The sequence below is a fragment of the Contarinia nasturtii genome, unplaced genomic scaffold (assembly GCF_009176525.2).
Source record: "Contarinia nasturtii isolate CC-2019 unplaced genomic scaffold, AAFC_CNas_1.1 Cnas_scaffold_414, whole genome shotgun sequence".
Classification (NCBI taxonomy): domain Eukaryota; kingdom Metazoa; phylum Arthropoda; class Insecta; order Diptera; family Cecidomyiidae; genus Contarinia; species Contarinia nasturtii.
The window spans coordinates 2928316-2954560 of NW_022197768.1; the positions used below are offsets into that span (position 1 = coordinate 2928316).

General features: G+C 32.8%; 5 protein-coding genes across 19 annotated transcripts in view; 3 read left to right on the forward strand and 2 right to left on the reverse strand.

Annotated features, from left to right (window-relative positions):
* Nucleotides 1–2721, forward strand: part of LOC116338909 (protein phosphatase 1 regulatory subunit 12A) — a 30454-nt gene extending 27733 nt beyond the window's left edge. For 5 of the 8 annotated variants that reach the window (XM_031764464.1, XM_031764463.1, XM_031764461.1 and 2 more), the window contains 2 exons: nt 172–752; nt 1922–2721. In XM_031764464.1, the coding sequence (XP_031620324.1) occupies nt 172–288 (117 nt within the window). In that variant the 3' untranslated portion in view covers nt 289–752; nt 1922–2721. Of the gene's footprint in view, nt 1–171; nt 775–1921 lie in introns of all 8 variants that reach the window. The other 3 variants (XM_031764462.1, XM_031764467.1, XM_031764460.1) reach the window with 2 other exon arrangements.
* A 1946-nt stretch (nt 2722–4667) lies between these two features.
* LOC116338717 (cell wall integrity and stress response component 2) lies at nt 4668–5784 on the forward strand. 3 transcript variants are annotated; one of them, XM_031764151.1, is made up of 5 exons: nt 4668–4889; nt 4950–5102; nt 5184–5222; nt 5407–5537; nt 5599–5784. In XM_031764151.1, exons 1-5 carry the CDS (start codon nt 4872–4874, stop codon nt 5723–5725), a joined length of 468 nt encoding a protein of 155 aa, XP_031620011.1. In that variant the 5' UTR covers nt 4668–4871; the 3' UTR covers nt 5726–5784. The 3 variants fall into 3 exon arrangements, with proteins under 3 accessions (XP_031620011.1, XP_031620009.1, XP_031620010.1); XM_031764149.1 differs by having other exon boundaries at nt 4681–4889; nt 4950–5222; XM_031764150.1 differs by having other exon boundaries at nt 4681–4889; nt 5001–5222.
* A 1575-nt stretch (nt 5785–7359) lies between these two features.
* Nucleotides 7360–21414, forward strand: LOC116338806 (arginine-glutamic acid dipeptide repeats protein). 6 transcript variants are annotated; one of them, XM_031764292.1, is made up of 25 exons: nt 7360–8141; nt 9873–9984; nt 10311–10563; nt 10718–10872; nt 11035–11272; nt 11349–11626; nt 11729–12854; nt 12931–13216; nt 13298–13563; nt 13639–13759; nt 13845–14081; nt 14178–14286; nt 14378–14658; nt 14757–15206; nt 15276–15437; nt 15508–15654; nt 15734–15911; nt 16005–16180; nt 16275–16337; nt 16436–16573; nt 16648–16774; nt 16879–16912; nt 17108–17205; nt 17269–17327; nt 19579–21414. In XM_031764292.1, exons 2-25 carry the CDS (start codon nt 9937–9939, stop codon nt 19631–19633), a joined length of 5085 nt encoding a protein of 1694 aa, XP_031620152.1. In that variant the 5' UTR covers nt 7360–8141; nt 9873–9936; the 3' UTR covers nt 19634–21414. The 6 variants fall into 6 exon arrangements, with proteins under 6 accessions (XP_031620152.1, XP_031620155.1, XP_031620157.1 ...); XM_031764295.1 differs by having other exon boundaries at nt 15279–15437; XM_031764297.1 differs by lacking the exon at nt 19579–21414 and adding an exon at nt 18245–18310.
* A 1430-nt stretch (nt 21415–22844) lies between these two features.
* Nucleotides 22845–24077, reverse strand: LOC116338808 (translocon-associated protein subunit beta). The gene is made up of 3 exons (XM_031764298.1): nt 23875–24077; nt 23445–23644; nt 22845–23282 (listed from the first exon to the last, which is right to left on the reverse strand). The coding sequence occupies exons 2-3, from the start codon at nt 23641–23643 to the stop codon at nt 22897–22899; spliced, it is 585 nt and encodes a 194-aa protein (XP_031620158.1). The 5' UTR covers nt 23644; nt 23875–24077; the 3' UTR covers nt 22845–22896.
* Nucleotides 24078–25007: 930 nt separating this feature from the next.
* LOC116338701 (protein TSSC4) lies at nt 25008–26103 on the reverse strand. Its single transcript, XM_031764118.1, has 2 exons — nt 25731–26103; nt 25008–25640 (listed from the first exon to the last, which is right to left on the reverse strand). Exons 1-2 carry the CDS (start codon nt 25968–25970, stop codon nt 25176–25178), a joined length of 705 nt encoding a protein of 234 aa, XP_031619978.1. The 5' UTR covers nt 25971–26103; the 3' UTR covers nt 25008–25175.
* Between the last annotated feature and the right edge of the window lie 142 nt (nt 26104–26245).

The window sequence follows — 26245 nt, forward strand, 5'->3', positions numbered from 1 at the left end:
CAAAAATCGTACGTAGATTACAACATTTACAGACTACACCAATTTTCACACATACTTTTTTTTGTCACTCTCTTTCAAGATCATTGTTTTTTTTCATATTGTAAATGCAAAAATTTGCCAAAATTTAACTAAATAAAATGTATTTTACACCTTTTATCACTCGTTCTGTAGCAACTACAAAAATTCAAATCCGAAAATGAGCGTCTACGTGCCGAGAATCGCGCTCTCACTCGTGTTGTTTCAAAGTTAACACTTTCTGCTCAAAATCAACTCCAAAATAAGAAATAAATGCACAAAATGATCGATATAAATCTCTAAAAAAACAACCAATTAAACGAATTACAATCAGACCGAGAAACAATCACCGAATCGAACAGATCTGAATGCAAATAAAATTTAGAGAAATAAATTATAGTGTTTTATATACTCCAAAACGAATGAAAAAAAATCAAATGCACAACGTTATACAGATCATCAAATTACAAAAAGGGTCGACAACATGTATATCACTGGCCAAAATCAAAATAAATGAAACAATAATAAATCTCAATCAAATCTCCACTAGAACGAATCTATATAAATCGCGAAAATATTTAACGAAATCATTTGAAAATAAATTTAAAAAGAAAAAAAAACATATATCAGACAACGCCATTCAGCCAAATCACACACTTACACACAATCGATAGAAAATATTGCTTCATTGATGGATGAATTTTGAACTCAATGTGTTAATACTTGAAAAACTTGCGGTAGGATGACTTATTATCGAATGTAATCACTGTTGAATGTAATCTTATATTGTGTGTTATAATGTTCTTTGGTTTTTTGTTTAATTCGAGCTATTTAAGAAAAAAAAATACAAATCAAGTTGGAACGGATACCCATATCTAAAAAAAATCTGTTGTTTTTCCTAAATGTTTAATCATTTCCGTTTACAAGTTTCGTTGGCTTTTCGCAAATGATTTAAATAATATAACCCGTGTGGTTTGGTTTACACATTTTTGTTTGTTATTGTTGTTGTTGTTGATTTTTCACATTTTCGATTGATTTTGACGAATTTTCTTTGGCACATAACTACGTAGAATGGCATACTTTGATATTTTTCTCCACTACCTTTACAGCGATGTTCGAAAATAATTCGAATAATTGTGTACGTTTTTATTTTATGTATTGTTTTTTTTTTTTTTTGAAAAATGCCTAACAAGCTTGACAGTGCCTTCGGATAATATTAATTTTTCTTTTCAATTTTAAATTTCGATTTGATTTTGCCGGTTTTATTATGTAAATAAATGCGATGTAATTTGTTCGGATTCATGTTTTTATGTATATTAAAGAAGTGTTGCAATCTAAATTAAAAGATGTCGTAAAATGTAAAAGTTAGTGTAATCATTTTTTTTTCGTATGATCATTATTATTTTTGTTATCATGATCAATCATTTTGAACATTCCTTTGTTGTGTGTCATTCACAATAGTGTTTTTGTTTAATGCGATAAAACAATCCATTGCTAAACTTTAATCGTTTCCATAATAGAAATTATTGTTTGTTTGTATAGCGTGACATCAACTGTTTTCATCAAAAAGTTGATAAATTTTTGTAAGAGATTGATTTTTTTTGTTTTTGGTTTCCGAATGCATGTGCGCACGCTTTACCATTAACATTGGCTTATCGAATTTGATAATTTTTTATTCAACGTTTATTTATCAGGCTAAATCTTGATATGATTTACATTCAATTTGGCATTTAAATGTGCATTGAGCTTTATGCCAAAGAAAAATACCCCATTTGTACATACTTTTTTTACTATTTAAAAGCAAATTGCTGAGTTTTTTTTTACTGGAATAACATTTTCTAAGACTAAAACAAATAATTTGCAATTTATACTAATCTATTGTTATTTTCTTCTCGCCCAATATCAGCAACTCGATGTGTTGAAAACGGAAAATCAGCGGCTGCGAGACGAGAATGGAGCATTAATCCGTGTTATTAGCAAATTAAGCAAATAAAATGGAACCGTATGTAATATCATCCTGATTTGAAAATGGAAGAAAATCTGACCTGTGTTCGCGGAACAAATGTCAAAATCATTCGAATAAAATTCGTCTCTTTGTCAAATTTAGAGTACATTCATTGCAATAATTATAAATACAAACAAGGCATAATCATTATCACCATCATCATCATCATCATCGACATCAGCATCATCATTTTAAAATTCAGCGACATCAACAAAAAAAAATTTAAAACAAAGCATAATAATTAGGAGACACGTATTCCACGTTCAAACGTTGATATTTATTTATGTTCATCGATTGAGTTTTATGCAACAAATATACATGAAACACACAAATAATAGTTCTTATGATTTTAATTTGCAGTCATCCAAGAGTCTATTTTAATTCCTATTAGAAGATTTTAGATGTTTTTGTACTGATTGATTGATTACCACAATATAATTCTCCAATTTGTACTATCTCTTTCTCTTTCGTGCGATAAACCAACAATTGAAACAAAAACAAATACTAATTGAAAACCAATTATGAACAAAACAATCGAAACGTATCCCGTACGTAGATCCCGATAAATTTAGATTTGGTTTAAAATATAAATCAATTCAAATATGAATTGAAAGATACCAAACGCGAGCGCATTTGTTTCTGTTTCAGTAAAATTATCGTTTAGCATGATTTTTTTTAAATACATTTTTATCGCAACAAAACCCATGTTGTTTTCGAATAGAATTTAATTTTTTAGGCAAGTGCATTGTGTGTCTCATTTCATTTGATACACTCTCCAATGTGCTCACTGATATGAGAGAAAACAAAATAATAATAATAATAATAATATTAATGAAGAGAGAAGGAAGAGAAAACATACAATCAAATGAAATAATTTTATGATATTTGTTATGAATTTACAATTTAGTTAGACAAATTTTTAAAACGAAGATTAGTGCGAACAAGAAAAAGAAGAAAAAAAAATACAAACACAATTATCACTTACAACAACAATCAGCTACAATTTAGCGATTAATATTTTTCTAATTCATTGCAAATGCAACAATATAATTTATTATTCAAAGAGAACAACAACAAAAAAAAAAAATGAATGGACGATTTTATTGTAAACGTCATGCGTCCCATTTCATTTCATAATTAAATTTCACAAAATCAAAACTTTTTTTACCTGATTGAGTGAAAAGCATACATAAAAAAGCAAACGAAGAAAGAAAAAATCACAAAAAATATTACTTTAAACGAAGGAGAAGAAAAATAATTACAAAAAAGGAGAAAATAAAATACAAACCAAAGCTGTTTTTCATTTGAAACAAACTAAATAAAAATTAGCCGAGTGAAATAATGTGACTATAATCGCGATAAATAAGTTTTTTTTTCACATTTTACATGCTCAACATATGATCATTTTGATATGAATTACAACACGACATACAGAAAAAAAATATTTAAAAACAAAATCAAAAATGAATGATGTCGAACGAATTTTTTTGTATTAGATAATTAAAACAAAACAACAACAAAGAAACGGATATTTACGAGAAAATACTTAAAAACAAAATATTCGTATATTAGTAAAAAAACGACCCAGAGGAAAAATCGATCAATTTTTTTTAAGTGGATCGAATTTTTGTCTCTTTGATTTCTCCTTTTAATTCTTCTTCTTTTCTTTAACACATTGTCCTTTTCATTCATTGTTATTTATATTTAAAAGAAACTGTTTTAATTTATAAGTGAGAAACTCATTTATTGGTAAGCGTATAAGAAGTCGATTTCAATGTGAAAACAAGCAAAAATTTGATTTTCAGCAAATGTCACTTCCGTCATTTTTAAAGGCAAAATGTCAAATTTACTAAACGATCATTAAATTTGGTACGATATTTGATTGCACTTTATTTATTTTGAAATGTTCATGGTGAGGTTGCAGCCATGATAATCAACATGTACGAATGAATTCAAGCTAAATTTTTTCTACATATTTCCGTAACTGAAAACGATATACGATTTGCTTATTTTCATTTAATGGAAATTGTTACCTTTTCCAAACAGAAGAACAATACAAAAAAAATGATTTTAAGTTTATTTTAAGTTCTATTGTATTCAAATGTGGCAGAAAGATCAGCAGTAGCAGTGAAGAAATATATTTCAGCATAGAAGTGAACAAAAAAAGTGTCTGTGTACTACAATTATATTTCAATTTAAAAAAAAAATTATTTGCTATGTACAAATCAAAAATATCCAAGTGTTTAATCATTTATTTACCTTTCAGAGAAGAAATTGAAAATGTAATCAATATGAATGTAAGTATCAATTTGGACAAATTAAAACTTTCTCCGTCGTTCGTGCGATTCTTTGAGATATAAGAATGTTTCTTCTCAATGTCTCTCATTTTTTCAATGTACATTGAACTAATTAAAATCAGAATAAATATTTCTTACCATGACCTATTGAATCCGATTTTCTTTTAATTATTTGATTTGAAAAAAAAAAGAGTACAAACATTTGGATGGATCATCAATTTGCGTCAACATATTTACTTTACATGTGAACACATGTTTCGTTGGTTGTTATTTGAGAACAAAGAGTAAAATTAATTAATTTCTATCACAGCGATATGAATATATAAATAATGAGGATGATTTATAAAAAGCTTCATTATCTTGGTTTATCTTATACCTTGCAGTTAGTTCATTGCATTCTTATCTAAAACGCAAAATTTATCCATTTATAAACTCATTTTATTCGGCGCTTTGCCATCAAAGTCATGCGCTTTCTATAAGCTACACAGCTTAGTTTATCGTTAAATATCACTGAATTTGTAAGTTAGTTGCTTTAAAAGTATTTCATATTGGAAATGAGTACAAAACTTATGGTAAGTTATGCTTAAAATAATAAATAAATAAAAGATGACGAAAACTGAAATCATATTTAGATTTCTGTAGCATTTTTGCTCATATCAATTGTCATCTCGGTGTCTACACAGTCAACAAGTTCAACAGAATCAACTGCTTCCACGGCATCGACAAGCTCAACAGCTAGCACGGAGACGACGAGCTCTACAGCTAGCACGGCATCGACAAGCTCAACAGCTAGCACGGAGACGACGAGCTCTACAGCTAGCACGACATCGACAAGCTCAACAGCTAGCACGGAGACGACGAGCTCTACAGCTAGCACGGCATCGACAAGCTCAACAGCTAGCACAGTAAGTATTCCGTGTTGATGTTTAAGGCTGATAAGTTTCTAAATTAATTAATTGATACAATTACTATTCAAGTAACTTATTTGATTTTATGTCAGTGATTTCGTTTATTATACGTTTATAAATAACATACACCAAATGAAGTTCACATACAAAGATCTTTTATGGTATTCTTAATTTTTGTCAGGCGTCAACGTCTTCTACTGCACCAACAGCGCCAACGGCCACCACAACACAAGAACCATCAAATTATTGTACACAGCTAAATGCCAGAGATAAAACGAGATATGCCGCGCCATGGACTTCAAATTGTATATGGTAACATCTTCAACAGCTTCTTAATTTGGTTAAATTTTTCTAATTTCCTACATATTTTTAGGTATGCTTATTGCTTCTATCGTTCAGGAACTCTAACAGGCTCATACTACAAATGTCCTGGAACCACATTATTCAATAATCAAACCGGCTATTGTCAAGCATCTTACACGTGTCCATCTGGTCAATAATTATTTATAAAAAAAATGTGAAAATAATGGGAATAAAAACAATTCAAGTAATAATGAAATTCTTTGTGATTGATTATTTTATTGTAAAGCCACACTTGAATATTCGCAATTCTTCTGAATACGTAATATTAACCCTAAAACCGTCCATCTGGCACTCAGTGCCCGAGCAAAATTTCAAACTAAAATTAAACCAATTTTTTCATCAAACATCAATAAACCCCGATTATTTTCGTGTTGTCGGCCTCTGTTCCCACTCAAAAATATATAATATGCATCTATTCACGCCATAGTTTTCGAAAAAATGGCCGGCAAAAAAAGATGGTTATTTCGTCTTTGGGGCACTCAGTGCCCGACGTATATTTTCATATATTTTGTATGGGAAAATTGCTGAATTGTAAAAAATGTTTGTGCACGAATGAATCGATTGTTCTCATATACAAACATATATACACTTGTTACGTTGTTCGGTGTTCCGTGTGACATTCAAATAAGAATAATAATTTATTATAAACAAATTCTGCCGAAATTGTGTTTTGCATTGAATTGCTTCGATTTACTTTTACATATACACAACAAACATATCTCGTGTTCAATTCATTTTTTTATTCATTTATATGTGAATTTCCATGCTCAGATAAATTTAACAGAGAAAACTTGAAGGCAAACAGTGTAAAATGCCATTTTATCATATTTTGTCAGCACAGTATACAAAACGTAGCTGCAGTTCTGCTGCGTACATTCATGTCTTTAGTTTACGATTAGACACAAGATTTCTCGAAATATCGAAAAGAAAATTAAAAAAAAAACAAAACTTTCAATTTTTTCATGCAAAACACACTACGGGCACTGACTGACGGGATTAAGGTGGATTGCAGAAGGACGGTTTAAGGGTTAAGGCCTTATTTGCTAAGCACACGATCGTAATCGTGGACGATTTCAATCGTCTACCGATTGTTATAAATCGTTCACGATCTTAATCGGCAAAGGGTTTTTCATAATCGGCGACCGATTTTTCACCGATTTCGAAAAAAATCGTCCACGATTACAATCGTTCGCGATCGTGTGTCTAGCAAATAAGGCCTTTAAATAGCACACGATGCTCAGTAAATAAGAAAAATGGGAAGTATAACAATCGTATTTAATATATAGTTTCAAAAAATGGCGCCAAGAAAAGACTTAACGAAAACAGCATTCGTGCTCCACAGAACAAAACCAACTTCATGGCATTTCTTGCCGTTGAGCACATATTGCAATAGTGATTGTGGCGGTAATTTTATTACTATCAAATTCACGCAATTTATTTTTCAATTTGTGTCCAATTCAAAAATACATATATTTATTTCAATAGAAATTAGCATTTCAATTTATGAATTTTGTGTAATCATTTTATAAATTTCAAATAAATGTATTTGAAAAAGTTACTTAGACACAATTCTAAATGATTTTTTCTATTAAAATTGTTATTTTTGGAATTTCCATCGTTCAAACGTATGAAAATCATAAATTAATGTGAAATTCTCCGATGTAAAATGTTTCGTTAAATGCATTGTTTATTGTATCGTTTGATGGTAGCGCACAATATGGACAACCCTGACAAGTGCTTGAAAAGCAAAATAAAAAAAAAAATTCAAAATGGACGTCCATGATACACACGAACAATATCTATTGCTTGCAAAATAAATAGAAATTTTTGGTATAGTGTTTGCATTTGGTGAATGAATTGTGTACGTTTGGTGCATTAATTGATGAACAATTATTTGGACAATAAAGACAATCGTCGATTGTGAATTAAGTGTGAAAAAAAAACTGTAAATTGTGTGTAACATTTAAAAAACGAAAATTTCCAATAAAAGTCCGCCAGTCTGTTTCATTGCAAATCAATTTAAGTGTATCTATGCTTCGTCCGTTTTTTGAATTTGTGTATTTTGTTTGAATAGTTCATTAGTTATATTATTGACCAACATTGATGCTGTTTTAATTTAAATCAGTCGATTCATATGCAATCGCTAAAACATTGACATTGTATGGAAGAAAATCGACCATAAACAAGAAAAAAAAGTTCTTTGAATCAAATCAAATCAAATAAAATAAGAAACGGCAGCAACGGCATCAACATCAAGCAGCAGCAGCAGCAGCAGCAGCAGCAGCAGCAGCAGCAGCACAGCGGCGGTGGTGTATGCTTGTGTGTATATATTTTATACAGATGTACAATAAATTGCTGTGCGTACACAAATGTGCTTGTGTGTATAAGTGTATGTGTGCAGTTGTGTGTGTTGAAGCAGCAAGCGAGAGCTAATCTCTCAGTGTAATAAAGAAAAGGAAGGAAAAAAAAACAACAACAACAATAACAAATTTCGAACACTTTATTTGCGTGTACGTGAGAATAACGACGAGGGAGTGCACTTCTTTCTAAATGGTTTGTACATACAATATACACGAGTTTATACACTGAGAATATTAATTTTGAATGGGATTTACGTACAAGTTGCTTTTGTGTTGATCCGGTAAAACTCAATCTCTCTCTCATTCTCCGTTTGTCGCGCGTTCGCTTATTGCCCTTAGAGTGTGTTTGTATGTGCGCGTGTTTTTTTATTTCGCTTCTTTTCTTTTATTTCCATTTTATTTACTGTTTGCTCGTTGAATAGAGTTTGGAGACATGTATCTATAGATGTATCTACAATACATCGCTTTGTGTGTGCTCCGCTAAATTACCTATTAGCGCTGCTTAATTCAGTGTGATTTTCATCGTTTTTTTCGGTTTGGCTCTTTTTTTTCCACTCTTCTCCATCTATTTTTCACATCTTTACGCCGTTGCTTGAGTAATTTTGCGCGAAAATAAACACTTCGTACGTAAATATTTGTGGAAAATTGTTGGTTCAATTGTTGTGATGTTTTTGGGCATGTGAATGTTGTTAATTTAAATTCATTACTCAAATTGACATAAATGTTTTAAAAAATCGAAAAATGAATGCCTATCGAATTTGTGGTTGAACGAAAGAGACAAAAACAACCGACAAAAATTTGTAGGTGCATTTTGGAGAGAGTGAACGTAAATTAAATAGAGACACACAGAGAGAATAGTAAAATTATTATTTTTTTCGAGTGTTTATGACGGGTATGTAAAAAAAAACAATATATTTATAGAAAAATGGTTACTATGATGTGCATTGATTTGTGAAATCGGTGTGGAGAAATGCGCTGTATTCCCTTGAATTGAAAGCCATTAATCAAATCAAACAAACCAATTGAGCTGAGAGTCTCGGTCCCTCTTTGATTTTCATGTTTGGCATTTATGAAGATGACAAGTTTTGATTCGTTCGTTTTCGTTGGTGATATCATATGGTGATGTGTGTGTGTGTATGTGACATAGAAAAAGAGCAAACGTGAGAAAGAGTCAGAACGAAACAAAATGCACGAGAAAGAAACCAAACGAAAATCTACACACTCATTTATTTTGCAGTATTCGAACGCATACACACAATCGAAAATTTAGCAATAGAAATGATACGGAGACGTAAGAAAGGGAAAAAACCAAAAGAAAGAGAAAGCGCATAGAGACTTAACAAATGAAATAAAAGACAGTGCACGCGAACACGATAAATTGTGTTGACATAAAACATAAGATTTTTGCTTCTCTTTTTTTATATTAGTAATACAAGCAGAAAAACCATATCTTCAATTTCGCTTTATTTTCTCCATTTTGTGTTTGACCAAAATCGTAAAAACCAAATCCGAATTGAATATATCGTAAAAACCAAAAATTGACAAATACGAAAGACCAATATAAAACAATAAACCATTAATTTAAGTGGATTTTCAACATAGTTCATAAATTAAATGCGCTTAATCGATGCATTTTGTTTCGAAAGTGCATTATAATTTTCACGAAGAACGAAACAAACGAATTAAAAAGCCAAAAAAAGCACAACGAAAGTAAAGAAGAGGAAAGTACGTGTGTGAAAGAAGAAGAGAATAACGACCGACCAAACTGTAATGAATTATACAACAAAAAATGAAATTGAGTTGATGGATCGCGCACGTTAAATTATGTGATAGATAATTATTTATTGTTTTATTCATCGCGCGATTTATGATTATCATAGATAAGAAATTATTGAATAGTATAAATTTTGGTTTATATTCACAGATTTATTGTGACAGAAAGTGAGCGAAACATCTGTAAACACGGATAACCTACGTGCTTTGGACTAATGGCAGCCAACCCTCCAGTTGAAATAGGAGTAGGTCCCGACCAACAGGTTAGCTCACCACACACATATATATATATCGACAAAATATCTTTTATTCAATGCTATGCACAATATATTCTATCCAATAAAAATGAACAAAATCGAACTCTCTGCAATGCTGATTTCCCTTGCATTCACACTTCACACACAGATGATTGGACCTCATGAAAACGATGTGCATTTCATTTGATTCTATAGCATTTGTTGTTCATTTGCAATATTGTATACATAACCTCAAAGCGAATTCAGCATTTATTTTGTTTTTCGTTGTTGTTGTTTTGAATCGTTGATGCAACACAATTTCTTCAACATTCACACACTGTGTATTCTCACAGGCTGTTCTTCCCGATTATACGCCAATCCAAAATTATGGAGATGCCGGTGATCGAGAATTAGAAGAAACACGATGGAGTCCCGGAATTGTACTCGACACAGATTTATTAATGTACTTACGAGCTGCACGTTCAATGGCTGCATTTCAAGGTTTATGTGATGGTGGTTCACCAGAAGACGGTTGCTTAGCTGCAAGCAGAGACGATACAACAATTAATGCACTAGATGTGTTGCATGATTCAAGATATGATCCAGGTAAATTTGTTTATTTAAGTAAGTTGGTGTTTAATAAAGTAAGTGTTAATTCAAATGTATTTTATTTTTTTACTATCGATATTTAATGGAAATTTGAATGGAACTGCGTGTGCATTTATAATTACTTCAAACGACAAATTACGCAAATATCCAGGCAAAGCACTCCAAGCACTTGTTAAATGCCCTGTACCAAAAGGAATCGACAAGAAATGGACTGAAGACGAAACAAAGAAATTTATTAAAGGATTACGACAGTTCGGAAAGAATTTCTTCCGAATTCATACAGACTTATTACCGCACAAAGAAACTGTAAGTTCTTTGCTCTCTCTCTCTCTCTCTCTCATTCTAACTGCAATCTCCTTATTTATCTTGCTCTATCGCTTTTACTATGTCATCAATATTTATATATAAATTGATAAAATGTCGATTGCTCATCAATTCTGTTTCGAATTTTGCACATTGAATATACAGCCGGAATTGGTGGAATTCTACTATTTGTGGAAAAAGACACCGGGAGCAAATAATAATCGACCACATCGCCGACGAAGGATCGGCTCATTACGTCGTATACGAGTTACAAGAAACAGCAGCAACACGCCGCCAAACAAGAAAGAAGAAACTCCAGAGCCAACGGCCACGGAGGATAATAGCTCACTGACAGAAGACGATGCCAGTGAATGCGATAGCGATTCAAGTATAACCAATAAACGTATGTATTTTAAATTTAACGCATATCTCGTTGAAATAGTATTTTTCTATATCAAAAAAAAAATTGTTTGCGATAGGATCAAACACAGCAAATAGTGAATTGACCGGAGACGAATCGCCATCCAGGATGAGAACGCGAAACAAACCAGCAAAAGAATCAAATAACAAACGGCCAAAGCGTGGCGGTGATACGCCAGATGCTAGTGCTACAAATGAAAATGCAAAAACACCAAATAAAACCGATCGACGCAAGTCGTCAAAGGAAACGCCTACAAAGGGAAAGAAACGTACAAATATCGACCTCGATGCGGATAACGATGGTTCGGACGAGAAAGAAAAGAGAAAACGAACTGAGGTATGTTTTTTTTAAATTATGTGATACTATAATTTTTTTTTTTAAATGAATTCAAATTGAAAAAGAAAAGAAAATTTTAATAATCAACGATTTAATTTTCAGAGTCCAACCGAAAGTTTGAATTCGGACAGTCGACCTGGTTCGGTGCTGGATGAACAAGAGAATACCAGCGATCCACCAGACACTCCGATGGCAGATGCTGAACGAAAAGATACAGACACAAAAGTGACTGAACCAACATCAACTGACGAATCCAGCACGAATGTTACACCAAAGGAGGAAAAACCAAGCACCACTTTGCCAAGCAGCATTGATAAATTGGAACCAAATACCGATAGCAAAGAGAAAGACACATCGAACGAGAAGCCACGAACAATTTCGAGTGAAGACTCAAGTAGTAATTCGGTCGATGAGAAGAGCGATGCAACGGCAATATCGAACATTAGCCCAATTGCGAAAGGAAATGAATCGCCGGCACCGGTTTCCAAAGCGACAAACAGTAGTACAGCTACACCAACAGTCACAAATACAATTACCAGCACTAGCTCAACTGTAACATCATCGATATCAACATCGACCATTACAAGTTCAGCTGTTGCATCAGCCGTTGTTGATCTCAAGCCAATCGAAAAGATTGAAAATGCACCAGATGCTTCATTCACGCCAAAGAATGAACAAGAAATGATTTCAACCATTGCAAACATCAAAAAAGAATCAAATGCACCGCCGGCAATGGTGGAAAATAGCAATGAATACGCTGGCAAAAAGATGACCGCACTGGTCATTAAAAAGGAACCCGGCCAAGATGAATCGAACGAAAATAGCAGCAATAGTAGTACAGCTGTTGATCGAAAAGATACAAATGCCGAAGCAGCCAACGAAATTAAAATGGCAAATGAAATCAAAACGGAAAGTAAATGTGGCTTGGATTTAACCGATACAAATAGCAAACATGAGGATGCATCTAGATCAGCCTTTGAGCCACATATCAAATTCAATGCAGCTAATAAAATGCCACCGATTGAAGGGCCACATATTAAATTCAATTCAGACATGATCAAACCAACGGAACCAATTAAATTTGGACAAGAATCACCGCTCGCTGTTAAATATCCACCATCAATGGCCGCCGATCTTAGTCAAAAATATGACACAAAATTGTTCAGCGATCAATCGAATAATAAATTCAATGAAAATGAAACAAAAGACAAAACAGCAAATGCTGAAGGTAAATAGACATATTTTAAAATGCCATGAAAACCATCTTATTGACATTTATTCTGTTTTTTTTTTCTTTCTCATAGCTATTAATCCGGCAGTTAAATATCCAATTCCAAATGATCAAATCAAGAATGAAAATGTGGAAAATGTATCATTCAAACGACTACCATACACCGAACCGTATCAACATATGCGTTCTCCATACGAACCGTCGATGCTTAAATATCCACCGGGCGTACCGGGCGCACCAATAATGCCGCCATCACTTCCGCAAGATTTGAAATATACACCACCAGCAATCGATATGAAGTATAAACCACCAGAAAATCTATCGAAAACACAATTTTCGGCCGATAACTTGGTGAAAGGGTATGAAGGCGACCAATAATTTCCTAAGCTAAATTTTTTTTATATCTTATTAACTCATCCTTCGATTTTCAATTATTACAGAGAATCAAACGATCGATTGCCATACGGGCCACCTGGCAAGTATCCACCACCACCAACATCGGACAGTGGCGCTGATACCAAACCGAATGTGGAAGGTTTAATGTCACATTTACCACCGCATACGAGCACCATTCCAATGCTCATTGGACCGAGCGGATTGCCGGCGCATCCATTACCATTAAGTCATCTACCTCCAAATCATCCATCATTAGTTTCGTCACCACAAACAGCAACAGTGCCTCCAAATACTTCATCGTCGATTCAAGGTAAACATCTTCAATTTGTTCATTGAGTTTTGCGAATGAATAAACTAACCATTTGTGATCTTCTTTGTTAAATAGTACAACCATTAAATTTGCTGGGTTCAACAGCCAGTTTAATGCCTCCTCACAGTACGTCTTCTGTTGTACATCCAACGCTACATCGTCCACCAGTAGAAACACCAGGTGGATTACATCATCAGTGAGTATCATTTCACCTTAAATCGCAATTAAAATCGAAATCAATGCAACAATGTTTACATTTTGTATTATTATTTTTTTTGTAGATATCCTGGTAGTGGGGCATTTTCATCAGCAATACCGCAATCATCTGGCAATAGCCAGATTCCATCGCCTGCGCTAAGTTTGTCACGTGGAGAACACGATCGACTTTCTCTTCCATTGCATCTTCCTCCTAATATGAGCACAACACCAATTCAATTGTTACCTCCGCCGCATGCAAGCCATTTAGGACCTCCATTGTTACCAACAATGCCTGGCTCATCATTGGTTAGCGCATCAAGGTACAAAAATAGCATTCAATGCATTTTTCACTTTATCGTCAAATGTCATTTGTATTTATCATTGTTCTTTGTTTTGATTCTTATTTCACAATACAGCATTAGCTCACCTTCAACTGGTATGCCAACGATTGATGGTAGACGATCACCAACAAGCCCATCGCCTGCATTGAGTTTGTCGGCTAGATCATCTGTACCACAATCTCAGGTAATATAAATACATCACAATGAATATTTTTAATTGTTTGTAGCGATTTTGGATTTCGTAACTAAGTGTACGTTTCATCGTAATATTTTAGGCACCACAAAAGATACCATCTTCTATGGATAAACCGAATACTAGTTCAGCATTTAGTCGAACGAGTCCGAATGTACAATTTACGCATCCATCGTCACATCGACCAGCATCGCCGTCACAATCGCAGACTAGCTTGACCAGAGCCAGTCCGTTGCATTTATCGCATCATTCGTCATCATCGGCTTTATCTGGTGCTTCAACGCCAAACACGGGTATTTTCAAACGACAGTCACACATGACACCACCTCCAACTTCTTCGTCGCCACTTTTCACGGATAAAAGGTTCGCTCTCGTTTTCAGCACACAAAACATTAAATGCAAACTAAATAGAGTATATTTGCTTATAAATTTCAATAATTTTTATTATTTGTTTTCAATAGTCCGTTGAATAAAATCTATCCACAAACGCCGACATCACAGTCAACACCGCAACCACCACAACAGGCGACACCTCAACCGCGAAGTGGTCCATCGCCACCAGTGTTGCGTCATCCTCAACCAATGCCATTGCCATTGATTGGTCAGAGTCCAATTCCATCGCCAATGCTGTTGTTCCCCGACTCTCCATATTCACCCAACAGATATCCACCGTATCTGTTTTATTCGCAGAGTCCATTTAATTCACCGTATCCATATCATCCGTACGGACCGGCACCGTTCCAGTACATGAAACCGCCAACAGCCGGACCTGGTCTCGATCCATCGGTTATGCATCATCAAGGTCAAGCAACACGGCACGAAGATCCATCGCCACATCCAGATAAACAAGCTGCTAATCTTCTGCAAATGAAGGATAAAATGAAACCACCAACACCAAAGACCACTCAAAGGTAATTTATTTGTGTTTATAATAAACAATTTGAATATACTAATATATTGAATCAATCATTTCTGATCAGCAGTTCAAATCCGGCGAGCACTTCGTTCAGTGGTCCACATCATCAATATCCGCATCCACCTCATTCAGCATTTGGTGAGAGCCCAATTCCATTGCCACCTGGAAGCAAAAGTCACATGGAAGCACTGCGTGCACATGCACATTCAGCCAGCAGCGGAATTCGGTTAGACATTATTATTATTATTTATACGAAAGTCAATCAATATAAATAATTATTTGTTTCATTTATTTAGACAACCATCATCAAGTGAACCAGTTCACATTGATGTTGAACCAGATCCAGAACCGGAAATTCCAAGTCCAACTCACAATATTCCACGTGGCCCAAGTCCAGAGGCAAAACCAGACGATACCGAATGTCATCGATCTCAATCTGCCATGTAAGTTCGACGCATTCTTTAGACTCATATTCAACAAAAAATTGTCTAAATATCGATTGAATTTTTGTTTTTTGTTTAGCTTTGTGAGACGTTGTGATCGTGGCGATTATAATTCATGTACTCGAACCGATTTGGAATTTAAGCCAGTTGCCGATTCAAAATTGGCACGTAAACGTGAAGAACGTGACCGTAAACTGGCCGAAAAGGAACGCGAAAGAAGGCAACAACAACAAGCTCAACAGGCCGCACAGCAACAGGTTTGTGTAACCGAATAATACTAATTTTCAACTTCACTTGACAAAGTTAAACGAACAAAAAAAAACTAATTTAATTGTGTGAAATGTGTGTAGCAACAACAACAGCAGCAACAAGCGGCTGCCGCACATCAACAACAGCAACAACAACAACAACAACAGCAACAAGCAGCCGCTGCTCAACAAGCAAAAATCAAAGCCGAAATTAAACCATTTGATACACCGGCAATGCGGCAACTATCTGAGTATGCTCGACCACATGTTGCTTTCAGGTAATTAAATAACAAAATCCTTACGTATTTTTAAACAATCTCAATTTCGTCATTTACCAATGCAAAAATTGTGTGGTCTTGTTTCAATTTATAGCCCCGTAGATTCGATGGTGCCACCTTACCATCATCCAATGGGACCAATGTATGCACGTGAAAGGTGTGTATATTTAGAAGATGCATGTTAAAAAATACAAATATTTACTGATGAATAATGGATGTTTTGTTTTTTTCTTAATCTTTTTTCGAACGCTACAGGGAACTAGAAGACTTGAAAAATGCTCAGGCACAAGCACAAGCACAAGCACAAGCACAAGCACAGGCACAAGCGGCTCAAGCGCATGCTATCACGTCTTCCAGACTTGATTCGCAATACATGGAATTGTATCGAATGAGGTATGAAATTTTACAATCAATGTTCAATCGGTCATACATAATGACGATATTCATTTTTGATTTTCATTTAACAGAGGTTTGCATCCATCTCAATATCCGTTGTACACAAATCCGGCGGCTGCAGCTGCTATGTCACAACTTGAACGTGAACGATTAGGCATTCCGCCACATCATATCGGCCTCGACCCAAGCGATCCAATGGTATTATTTTTTTGCGCATAATTTTTGAATTAGTCTAAAAAACAAATCAACATTTATTTGCAATGAAAATGTGATTTATTCAAATTAATTTATCTTTTCAACAGCAACCACCTGATGCTGCTGGATTCCAACTTCCACGTGAGTTTGTATTCATTTTTTACTTTTAAAAAGATATTAGCCCAAAATTCAATTGGAAAGCAAGTATAATTGTGAAAATTCCCAATCATTTTATCGTGTTTATTTTTTACATGGCATTAATTAATTTTAGTCAATCTTTTGCGTTAAACGGTATTTTTTGACATTATTTTCCATTTTTTCTACAAATCAAAATAGCCAATATGTCACCTTATCCGAGACCGAATATGTTATTGCCGCGAGATCATCCCGATGTTTTACTGAGAATGAGCTATGCTGATCAATTGCAGGCACAGGTTTGTTCATCTAAAAGACAATCACGTTGCGTAAAACTAATTTGTTTTTATTCTAATTTCTAGGCTGAACTTCAACGTCAGTCAATTGATCGAGCACATGTATTAAATGAGCAGTATTACAGGTACAATTTCCGATAATATCACATTCGAAAGTAGTGATTCGCTTTGTTCTATATTTTGTTTCCGATTTCTATTTATTTCTGTTTTTAAAATTACTTTTGTGTGATATTTGGTAATTGAAAAAAGAAATACAAACACTATCAAAATGTATGTAGAATATTTTATAAACACTTGAAAATGTAGAAAATTTGATTGATTTTCATTTTAATTCAATTTCTGAGCGAACAACAAACCTACAACAACAATCACAATGTTTCTATGTAAAAAGAAAATGAGTATCGTATGTATGTCTATAGTGCGTAAATTCTAAATTAAACATAAATTATGAAATTAGTTTGAATTTTGCATTTCTGTTTTGTTTCTATTATATTTGAACTTTTGTCATTCTTTCATCGATATCTGTTTACTGCTTAAAGAAAACAAAAATCATCTAAATGGATGAAAATGTCGAGTTTTCAACGAATTGTCTTATAAAATGAGTCTCATGTATACTCATAAATCACCGAAAATCACCAATCTTATTCATCATCATTCACTTGAATCCGTATTTTCGAATTCTTTTTGTTTGTAAATACTAAACCAATTGTAGAGCTTTCGATTTGAAACTAACCAACATTCGTATCAAAGTTCTAATAGACAATAATTTAAATTACTAACAGTCGTAACATTCAATTGATCAATCAACAACAAAAAAAGAAAAGAAATCGCTCGTAAATGTTTCATTGAATTTGTTCTTCCATTTCATTAAGTTTTCAGTATGTGATAAAAGTATACATTTTAAAGTGTTCGTTTTTATTGTAAATGAACAAACAAATGACCCCGCAGTCAACAAAAACTATCAAACGAATCGTTCAATGTTTATTTGGAAAGCATGCGATCTATTTTTATTGGTTGTTTTTTTTCTTTATCACTTTTGCAGATTTCCACCAATATAAAAGCAAATTTAAGATAAAATACCAATAGAACAAAATTGAACAAAAAAAAAGAAAAGAAAAACGCAAACATTTAGAGAAAATGAAAAAAAAAAAACATTTTGATGCAATCACAAGTATCCAAGCGATAAAAAAGATACCGAACATTCAATAGCAAACCGAATCAAGTTCAAAAGGCAAACTTGTGTGTGATGGAACGCTCCCAGTGAAATGCAAAGCCAATGTTTTTACTCAATGGCCATGCGTGTCGAGGCAAGGTGACAGTGCACTTCGTGGGTTTGCATATTCTATGTATCAATCAACAACAATCACCGTGAAATGTGACCGTATCCAAATCAATCTGTTCCAATCAATCAATGCATTCATGTTTAAGGTGGAGCAGGCATGTTTACCCTTTTCTCGTCTACTGCCATGCAACGATTTGATAGTCAACATTCACAAATGAGCTCGAATTCGTGTGTGTGCTTTTTTTTAAATACTTGAACCATCGTAGATGTTAGACATATCACAAGCAAAATCCATACTTTCAAGCAGTTTGGAAATGAAACGAGAGTGCCTTTCAACATCAGGATCCATGCATCTTTTGCAAGAAGTTCTATGATCGTCCATCAAATGGAAACAATTTCAAAAAAAAACCAAAAACGATCAAAGTGCATTTCAAATCAAACAAAATAAGAACCACATACTTACATTTTCCAATCAAAAAGTTCGAAAAAAAAGATTTAAAAAAATTGTCGGTTGAGCGCATCAATTGCATCGAAATCGATTGCCATGACATGAAATTATTGCAATATTCTTTTTCCTTTTTTTTAACTTCTTTTAAATGTTCAAGCGGAAGCATAGCGTATATGTCATATACAAAATGCAAACTCAATTTTTGTCTTACTTATCATTTATATTTGCTATCCAAACCATTTTCTGTTTGTGTGTAAATTATTATATATCTCTTTGTGTGCAACAGTTTTTTTCTAAATATATATATATATATTTTTTTTTTTTTTGTACTCTATATAATACATACACTCTTTAATCTAGACATTGAATTGTTTGCATATTAAAATTCGAAAAACATTTTCTTGAAAAGAACACAGCTAGAATCGAACTTAGAACTTAACAATGTAAAAAAAAAACAACTAAATTAAATAAAAGAACAAAACTAGATCAGCAATCATAAACTTTTAAAATGTACAACTAAAATCAAACCAAACAATCACCATCAAACAACCTAATCAATTTGATTGGATGAGCATTTATCTAGTAAGATCGTATCGAAAATGTTTTTGCAATTTTTTACGTCATTCCATCTATATGTTTTTTGCAGACATCACGAAATGAAAGTTAGAGCTATGGAGGAGGCATCACGTGGAAAGCATTAAATTTAGACACACTGAAGTGACAAAAAAGAATATTATTTGAATTCAAAAAAATACACAGAGAGAGAGAGAGACAGACAGACAGACACGAAAATTGAGTTCAAAAATGATAAAGATGAGAAATGAATAAAGTGAGCGCGTGCAAAATGAAATATGTTTGAAAATCAATAATTTTGGTATATTGTTAATGTAGAACTTTGTGCATGTGCGACGCCAACGGCAAAACACATACACGTGGTTTTTATTTTAAAACAACAAAATGTTGAACATTTTTCTAATTTGCAAAATTATTTGAAGCTATAATGATTTCATAAGTTCGGTGTGAGAGAGTAAAAATTAGACAGCTGCAATACTGAAATGTGAAAGATAGATGAAAATGAAAACCTTAACAATGAGAATGGGACCTTTTTTTTAAATTCCTAATTAAAATTAATTGATTAAAGGTATCAATGATTTTGATAAAAAAAGATAATTTTTTTTTTCTTTAATAAAAAAAAAAACAAACGAAAAATTTGAGGGAAATCGCAACTATGCTTCGAATGCCCAACGAATTGGTTTCACTTCAAGCATGAATTCATTTATTTTAATTTATAAATTTGGTAAACAAAAATTAATCGCAAAATGTAAAAGAATTCATTTCATTTAACGAATCTACTGGAGATGGTTATTTGTCCGAACGAAATTTTCAAATTAAATATCTGAATTGAGAGGATCAAAGCATATACAAAACAAACTAACTAAATAAATTAGAAATTTTGAGATAAAAGTGGCGCTCTCTTTTTCAATTTGAGAATGTCAAACTATACAAATTAAATCAACTATGTATTATAGTGATAATCATTGCATAGGCTAGTTGATATGAATTAATGTAATTTGTAGTAAATACATTTTGCGAGTTAAAAAGAAGAATAAACAAGTTAATCAATGTTGAATCAAGAACAACAACAAAAATACGACAAAAATTGTGGAGATTTCTTTTTTATGAATGAATTAAATTGGAAGGTGTTAAGAGACTTCAACAGCTTTAAACTAAATGAACTGAATATGGTATTGATTTGAGGCCAAAGCAAAAAGTTTGTTGAATGTTATATAGTGAAGAGTGCAAACAGCATTTAGGGAATTGCAAAAATAAATAACAACAAAGAATAAGTTCACGCGCATCCAAATGCATTCGAATAAAAAGAAAAATAGTGATACAAACGAGAGATGCAATTAGAACAACAGTTTCATGATAAGCAATTAGTGAAAATTCATTCAGTGGCAGCACATTCATTAAAACATGAACATTTTTTTGTTTCTTCTTCTTCATTTCACAACGCACAATGTTGTATCGGATTTACCTATGTTTCATTCACATGAATTTACATCCCACGATACACTTTGCACAAGAAATATTTCGCAGCGAAGGAATTGAGCATGATGATTCTTTTTACAAGATATATATATATATATATAGCAAGTATGCTGCCACTGAAAATCGATTGGGCATTTTGCTCAAAGCAATTATTAGAAACTGTAGCTAATACTACTGCCGTGAATGTATTTAGAAATGAGAAAAAAAAATTAAAAAAAACCAAGAAAATTAAATCAGTATTAAAATGACATTTGGATAAGGGTTACTGTAGCTTAAATAACACGTTTGAATTGTAGTTGATCACAATAAAACGTATTGATTTGCAAACAGGATAACGATTAAGGAATGAGTGTCTCTCACATATTTCCGATTGAAAGACATTTAAAACGAAAACATGTATTTAAACAAAATAAAACAAAACAAAAAAAAACAATGAACAAAAATGAAAATGCAAAAAAAATTATAACAAAATAGCTTTAATGTGTAAGAAGATGAATTAAGCAGACAACAAACCATACACACGGACAAAACACACATACATATACAAATTTAAATGAGATGGAAACTAAACAATTTACTTAAGAAATCATTCTAAATCGTAATTACTGAATATATTGCATATATGCGTACTCAGATGATAAATAAGATGGTAAATAGTTAAGACCAATGTACAATAAATAATAGCAAGTTTTGTCGATCGAACACAATAATGTGCGTCAATAGTAATGATGATCAAATGATCGATGAAATGGAAATAAAAGAAAGGGCAATTATAAACCAATACAAAATAAATCACAATACGATTTGTATACAAAATGAGTTCATAAAAAAAAGACCGTCATAGAAAACGAAGAAAAACAAACCGTTGAATTACCCATCGATGAGCACACATACCTGTGTGACTGATCTTAACAAAAAAAAGATGCAAAATAATAAGAAATCTTAAGGAACAAATTAACATAAAATTATTTACGTTTATATATTCGAAGCATATAAATATATTTAATAATATTGAATGAAAGCAAACAGTTAGAGAAAAAAAAAGAACCCTACAAAACCCATACATACATACAAAAAGCATCCCCGACACAACAACCAACAATAAAAACAATTAGTAGAAAAGTCTAACGTTACTTTGAACAGAGTTGAAAAAAGACAAAATTTTATTAATAATGAAATAGAATAATTGTTTTATGTGAATGGCACAACAATAACAAACAAAAATGAATGTGACGGGAGAAAAAGAAAGACAGAAAAGTAATAACATAAAAAAGCAGATGAAGACGAAGAAATAGATCGTATTACGTTACTTCGTAATACCATCAATTCGAATCGCTTCTACCAGAGTAGCATTCATTGTAGGCAAAAGTTAATATGTGCTGAACTCATGAACATAACAAAAATGAAGAAATTAGAATGAGGTAAAAATGAAACACCACACGATTAAACTTATAACTAATAACTTCTGATCATTAATATTTATTTTATCATATAAAAATTATATTATTAAAATATATACCGGAAACAACAAAATCATAACAAAAAAACATTTTGGCTATTTTTATTCTTTCGAATGCATTGTTCCTCTTAATCACCCCTCAACGCCCTCTCCCAACCTTCATTTCTAACTTACAAACCATTTCATTGCGGTCAGTTCCATATTTCTATTCGGACCACAGTCTCTGGTGAAGTCACCTGTCTTGATGGTAAGTGTACCTTTAAATGCAATTTTACAGGAAATGCCTGAGACAAACAGCTTTGAGTGAGTAACTCGACGACAGATTTTTTTTTTTAGAAAAGAGATCCCAAATAATTGGATTTTATTTCGACATTTAACTTCTTTTTTTACATTCATACAAATGATTTTTGCGTTTGTTTTTATTTTATTAATTTTGTGTTGTATGTAAATAAATTAGTGCTTTTTCTTGCTTAATTTTGCTAAGTGTTCGTACTTTGATTTCGATTGGTGCCACAAGAAGAATGGGATAGCTAATGATGGCAATGTCATAATGGCGAATGCGACCCAGTCAAACAAATGGGATGAGAAACGCTTATTGAAATCGGCCAATCCAACAATACCACCTTCTCCTGGTTCTGAGCTGACAGCATATTGAATGGCATCGGAATCTTCGACAGCTTTGTATTGTACTTCGGCCGATGTGAAATTGAAGTAACCATAAGCCAATGGTCGGACAACAACAACATGTGATACATTTGTATGTGGTGCAATTCGGTCAATAACTGCACTCAATTGTCCACCAACAACACTGAAAGCATCTGGATGGAATCCATTGTCGACTATATGTGTCAGAAAAAAAGGAAATGAAAAGAAATAATCAATTAATTCATTCGTTTAGTCGATGTTCAAAATAGAGACTTCAAAGCGACGAGTGTTCGTGGCAACAACTATCTTGTCATGTTTACAGTTAGATTGGTGAAAGTTACAAAGTAGTTACGTACCGAGTTTGACATGAACGGCTGGTCCATTTCCAACATTGTACAATGTATATTTGACGACAACATCACTTTGTTCGACGAGGTATTTGTTTAAAATTTGTTTCGACACCAACAAACGGGCACTGGTTTCATCTTCGGCAGCAACGCAAACGGAGAGAAATCCAAGCACGGCAATCGTACACAAACCCAAAAATTTATTCATTCTACAAAAAATAATACGAATAAGTTAGTATGCGTTCATTGTTTTTCGTTTCACCAATTTTCATTCATCATTTGTGACTTTGCCTAATGGCTTTTTAATGGTTAGTTTAGCGTAAAAAATTTGGTCAAATGAATTTTCAATTATCCAAATTCTACATATAATTTATGATAAAAATGAACTGAAATTACAACCATTTGTTTTTCTTTTCGGTGAATGTAGGTTTTGACTCACTTTTTATTGTAGTATTTATTGCTGATTCGCTTTAAATTTAACAAAAATATTATATGAATGTACACTGTATTGCTGAAAGCCGCTCTCGTTCTGTTGACACGTATCGGTCTAATGCGAGTAAATCGAGGTTGAAACGAATGAATTTTACTGTCTATGTCGCGAAAGTCATCAAGCAAATCAGACAAATGTCGTGACGTGTCGAATGCGTTGCCATCATGTGTCATTTCGTATTGATATTTTAGCAGCAACTTCATACCTCACCTTCAACGCCATCTGTTGATAAACTCTGATGATGATGATATCATGTTTTAAATTTAACCATGAATATGTATAGAAAATTAACTTTTTCACTGTTATTGAACGTTATCGTTGATTTTTCTCTTCATTTCTCAGTTCAAAAGACCACTAAATCTTGAAGAAAAACGAACATTCTGTTTGAACATTTTAAATACTTCTCTAAGGAGCACGAATATGTGATTCGTCATCACCTTTATTGACAAAATCAAGAGAATGAGCTTTATGGGAAAACGATTCTGAAATTGGATTTCATTGTGCGCTTCTTTGAACTGGTGATCGTTGTACACTCCCAAGCAGTGGATCAACAAATGCACCAAATGTACCAACAATCACAACAGCAGAAAACTATAGCTTCATTTTTACGAAAAAGTAGTGGCGATCAACAAACTTCTTTGAACGATACTGATGATTTGATGATTAGAAGAAAAATAACACAGACTTTTATACTCAATTTACATGTTATTTGAATAAATATGAAGAAAAATTAATTACAAAAAAATTCCCGTAATCGCTTAAAGAATACAAAATAAATTTTAAGAAAAATGCATCTTTTTAAATCTCGCCTTCATTGTAGCGTTACATACTACGTAAAAAAGCGATAAAACTAATCATACTTTTTTCTAATGTTCACCGAATCGGATTGAGTTCGATTCGTGATTTTTTTAAGATTTTTTGAGGAATCCCGGATCCAATCTTCAATCCATAGACATGATTTTTAATCTGGAATTGTCAACGCCAAGTGACACTTTATATCTTAAAACTTCGGATAAAACGCATCAAATGTTCAATTGTCAGTTCAGTTTTTAAAAATATATTTTCATTAAATTGTATCTCCGTTCAAGTGATTAGATAAAAATGTTTTGATTTATTCTATTATGTAGTTTACATTTATTTGATTTAAGAATGAAAAACCCTAAATCTAATGCTAAAACATTATCTCAATGTTTAAAATGTTAAATACATTACATCCGATTAATTGATGAAAAAATATTCGATTTAATTAATTAATCTTCGTCTTCTTCATCGAATAAATGTTGTAAATGTGGTTTATTTTTCCCGTCTGACTGCTGTGTATTCGCAGTAGACGTTGCATTTAATTTTTTGTTCACCTTCTTCTGTATTTTCTGACCAATCACATATTCGGGCATAATGACTTTTGATCCCTTTAAAACGGCTTTTGCATCAGATTCATTGCGATCGTCTGATTCTTCAATTTCTTTTCGCAGAGCGGTTGATTGATTAAACGATGGCTTTCGATTGTCCACCGAACTGGTCCGTTTCTTAAAAACAATTTTTCCACTTGAACTATCATCATCACAGTCCATTTCATTTTCACGTGCCCGTTTCTCTTCTTCCATATCTTTTCGACGTTCAATTTCTGCCAAAAATGCAAATGCGGCCGATGTATTTGTTTTATCTGAGATATCAGCATCATCAAGTGAATATTTCTTCCATTTGTGTGGGTTCATCTGTAATTGTGTGTCAAATTGGCGTGAATTCACTTTTCGGATTGAGAATATGACGTGCAACCAAAATGGTTAAAAAAAATAAAATGATACCTGATAGTCGGGCAATCGTCGTGGTCTCAAACATTTACTGATCGGTGCTGCGGGTCGTTTGAATATACTTTCTTTGCCCTGAAATCGTCTTCCTTTAATCAATGCCTTTGAATCATCTTGTTGCTTCGGTTCGTCCCGTGTGAATTGTCTTTGATCCAGACTTGTACCTTGAATACACTTTTCTGCTGAATTCAAACACTCGAACAGCATTTTTTTCTTATCTTCGTAATTCAAAGACATTCTTGTGTATTTGTCGTTTGTAGTTTTATGCGTTACAATCAATTTATTTGATTAACTTATAATTTCAAGTTTTTATAAACTTTTGTTTAAGCTATTGAAAAGCATTTATAGTTTTTGTTTTGCTATGCAGAAATCTGTCAGATGTTTGACAGTTCATACTGAAAATCCCTATCGGAAGAACAAATTCCGCAAGATAATACCATATTTAAAAATGCATTGGAAATATTGATGCAACTATAGTGCATTTGATTTTTATGCAAAAAAAACAGAAATTA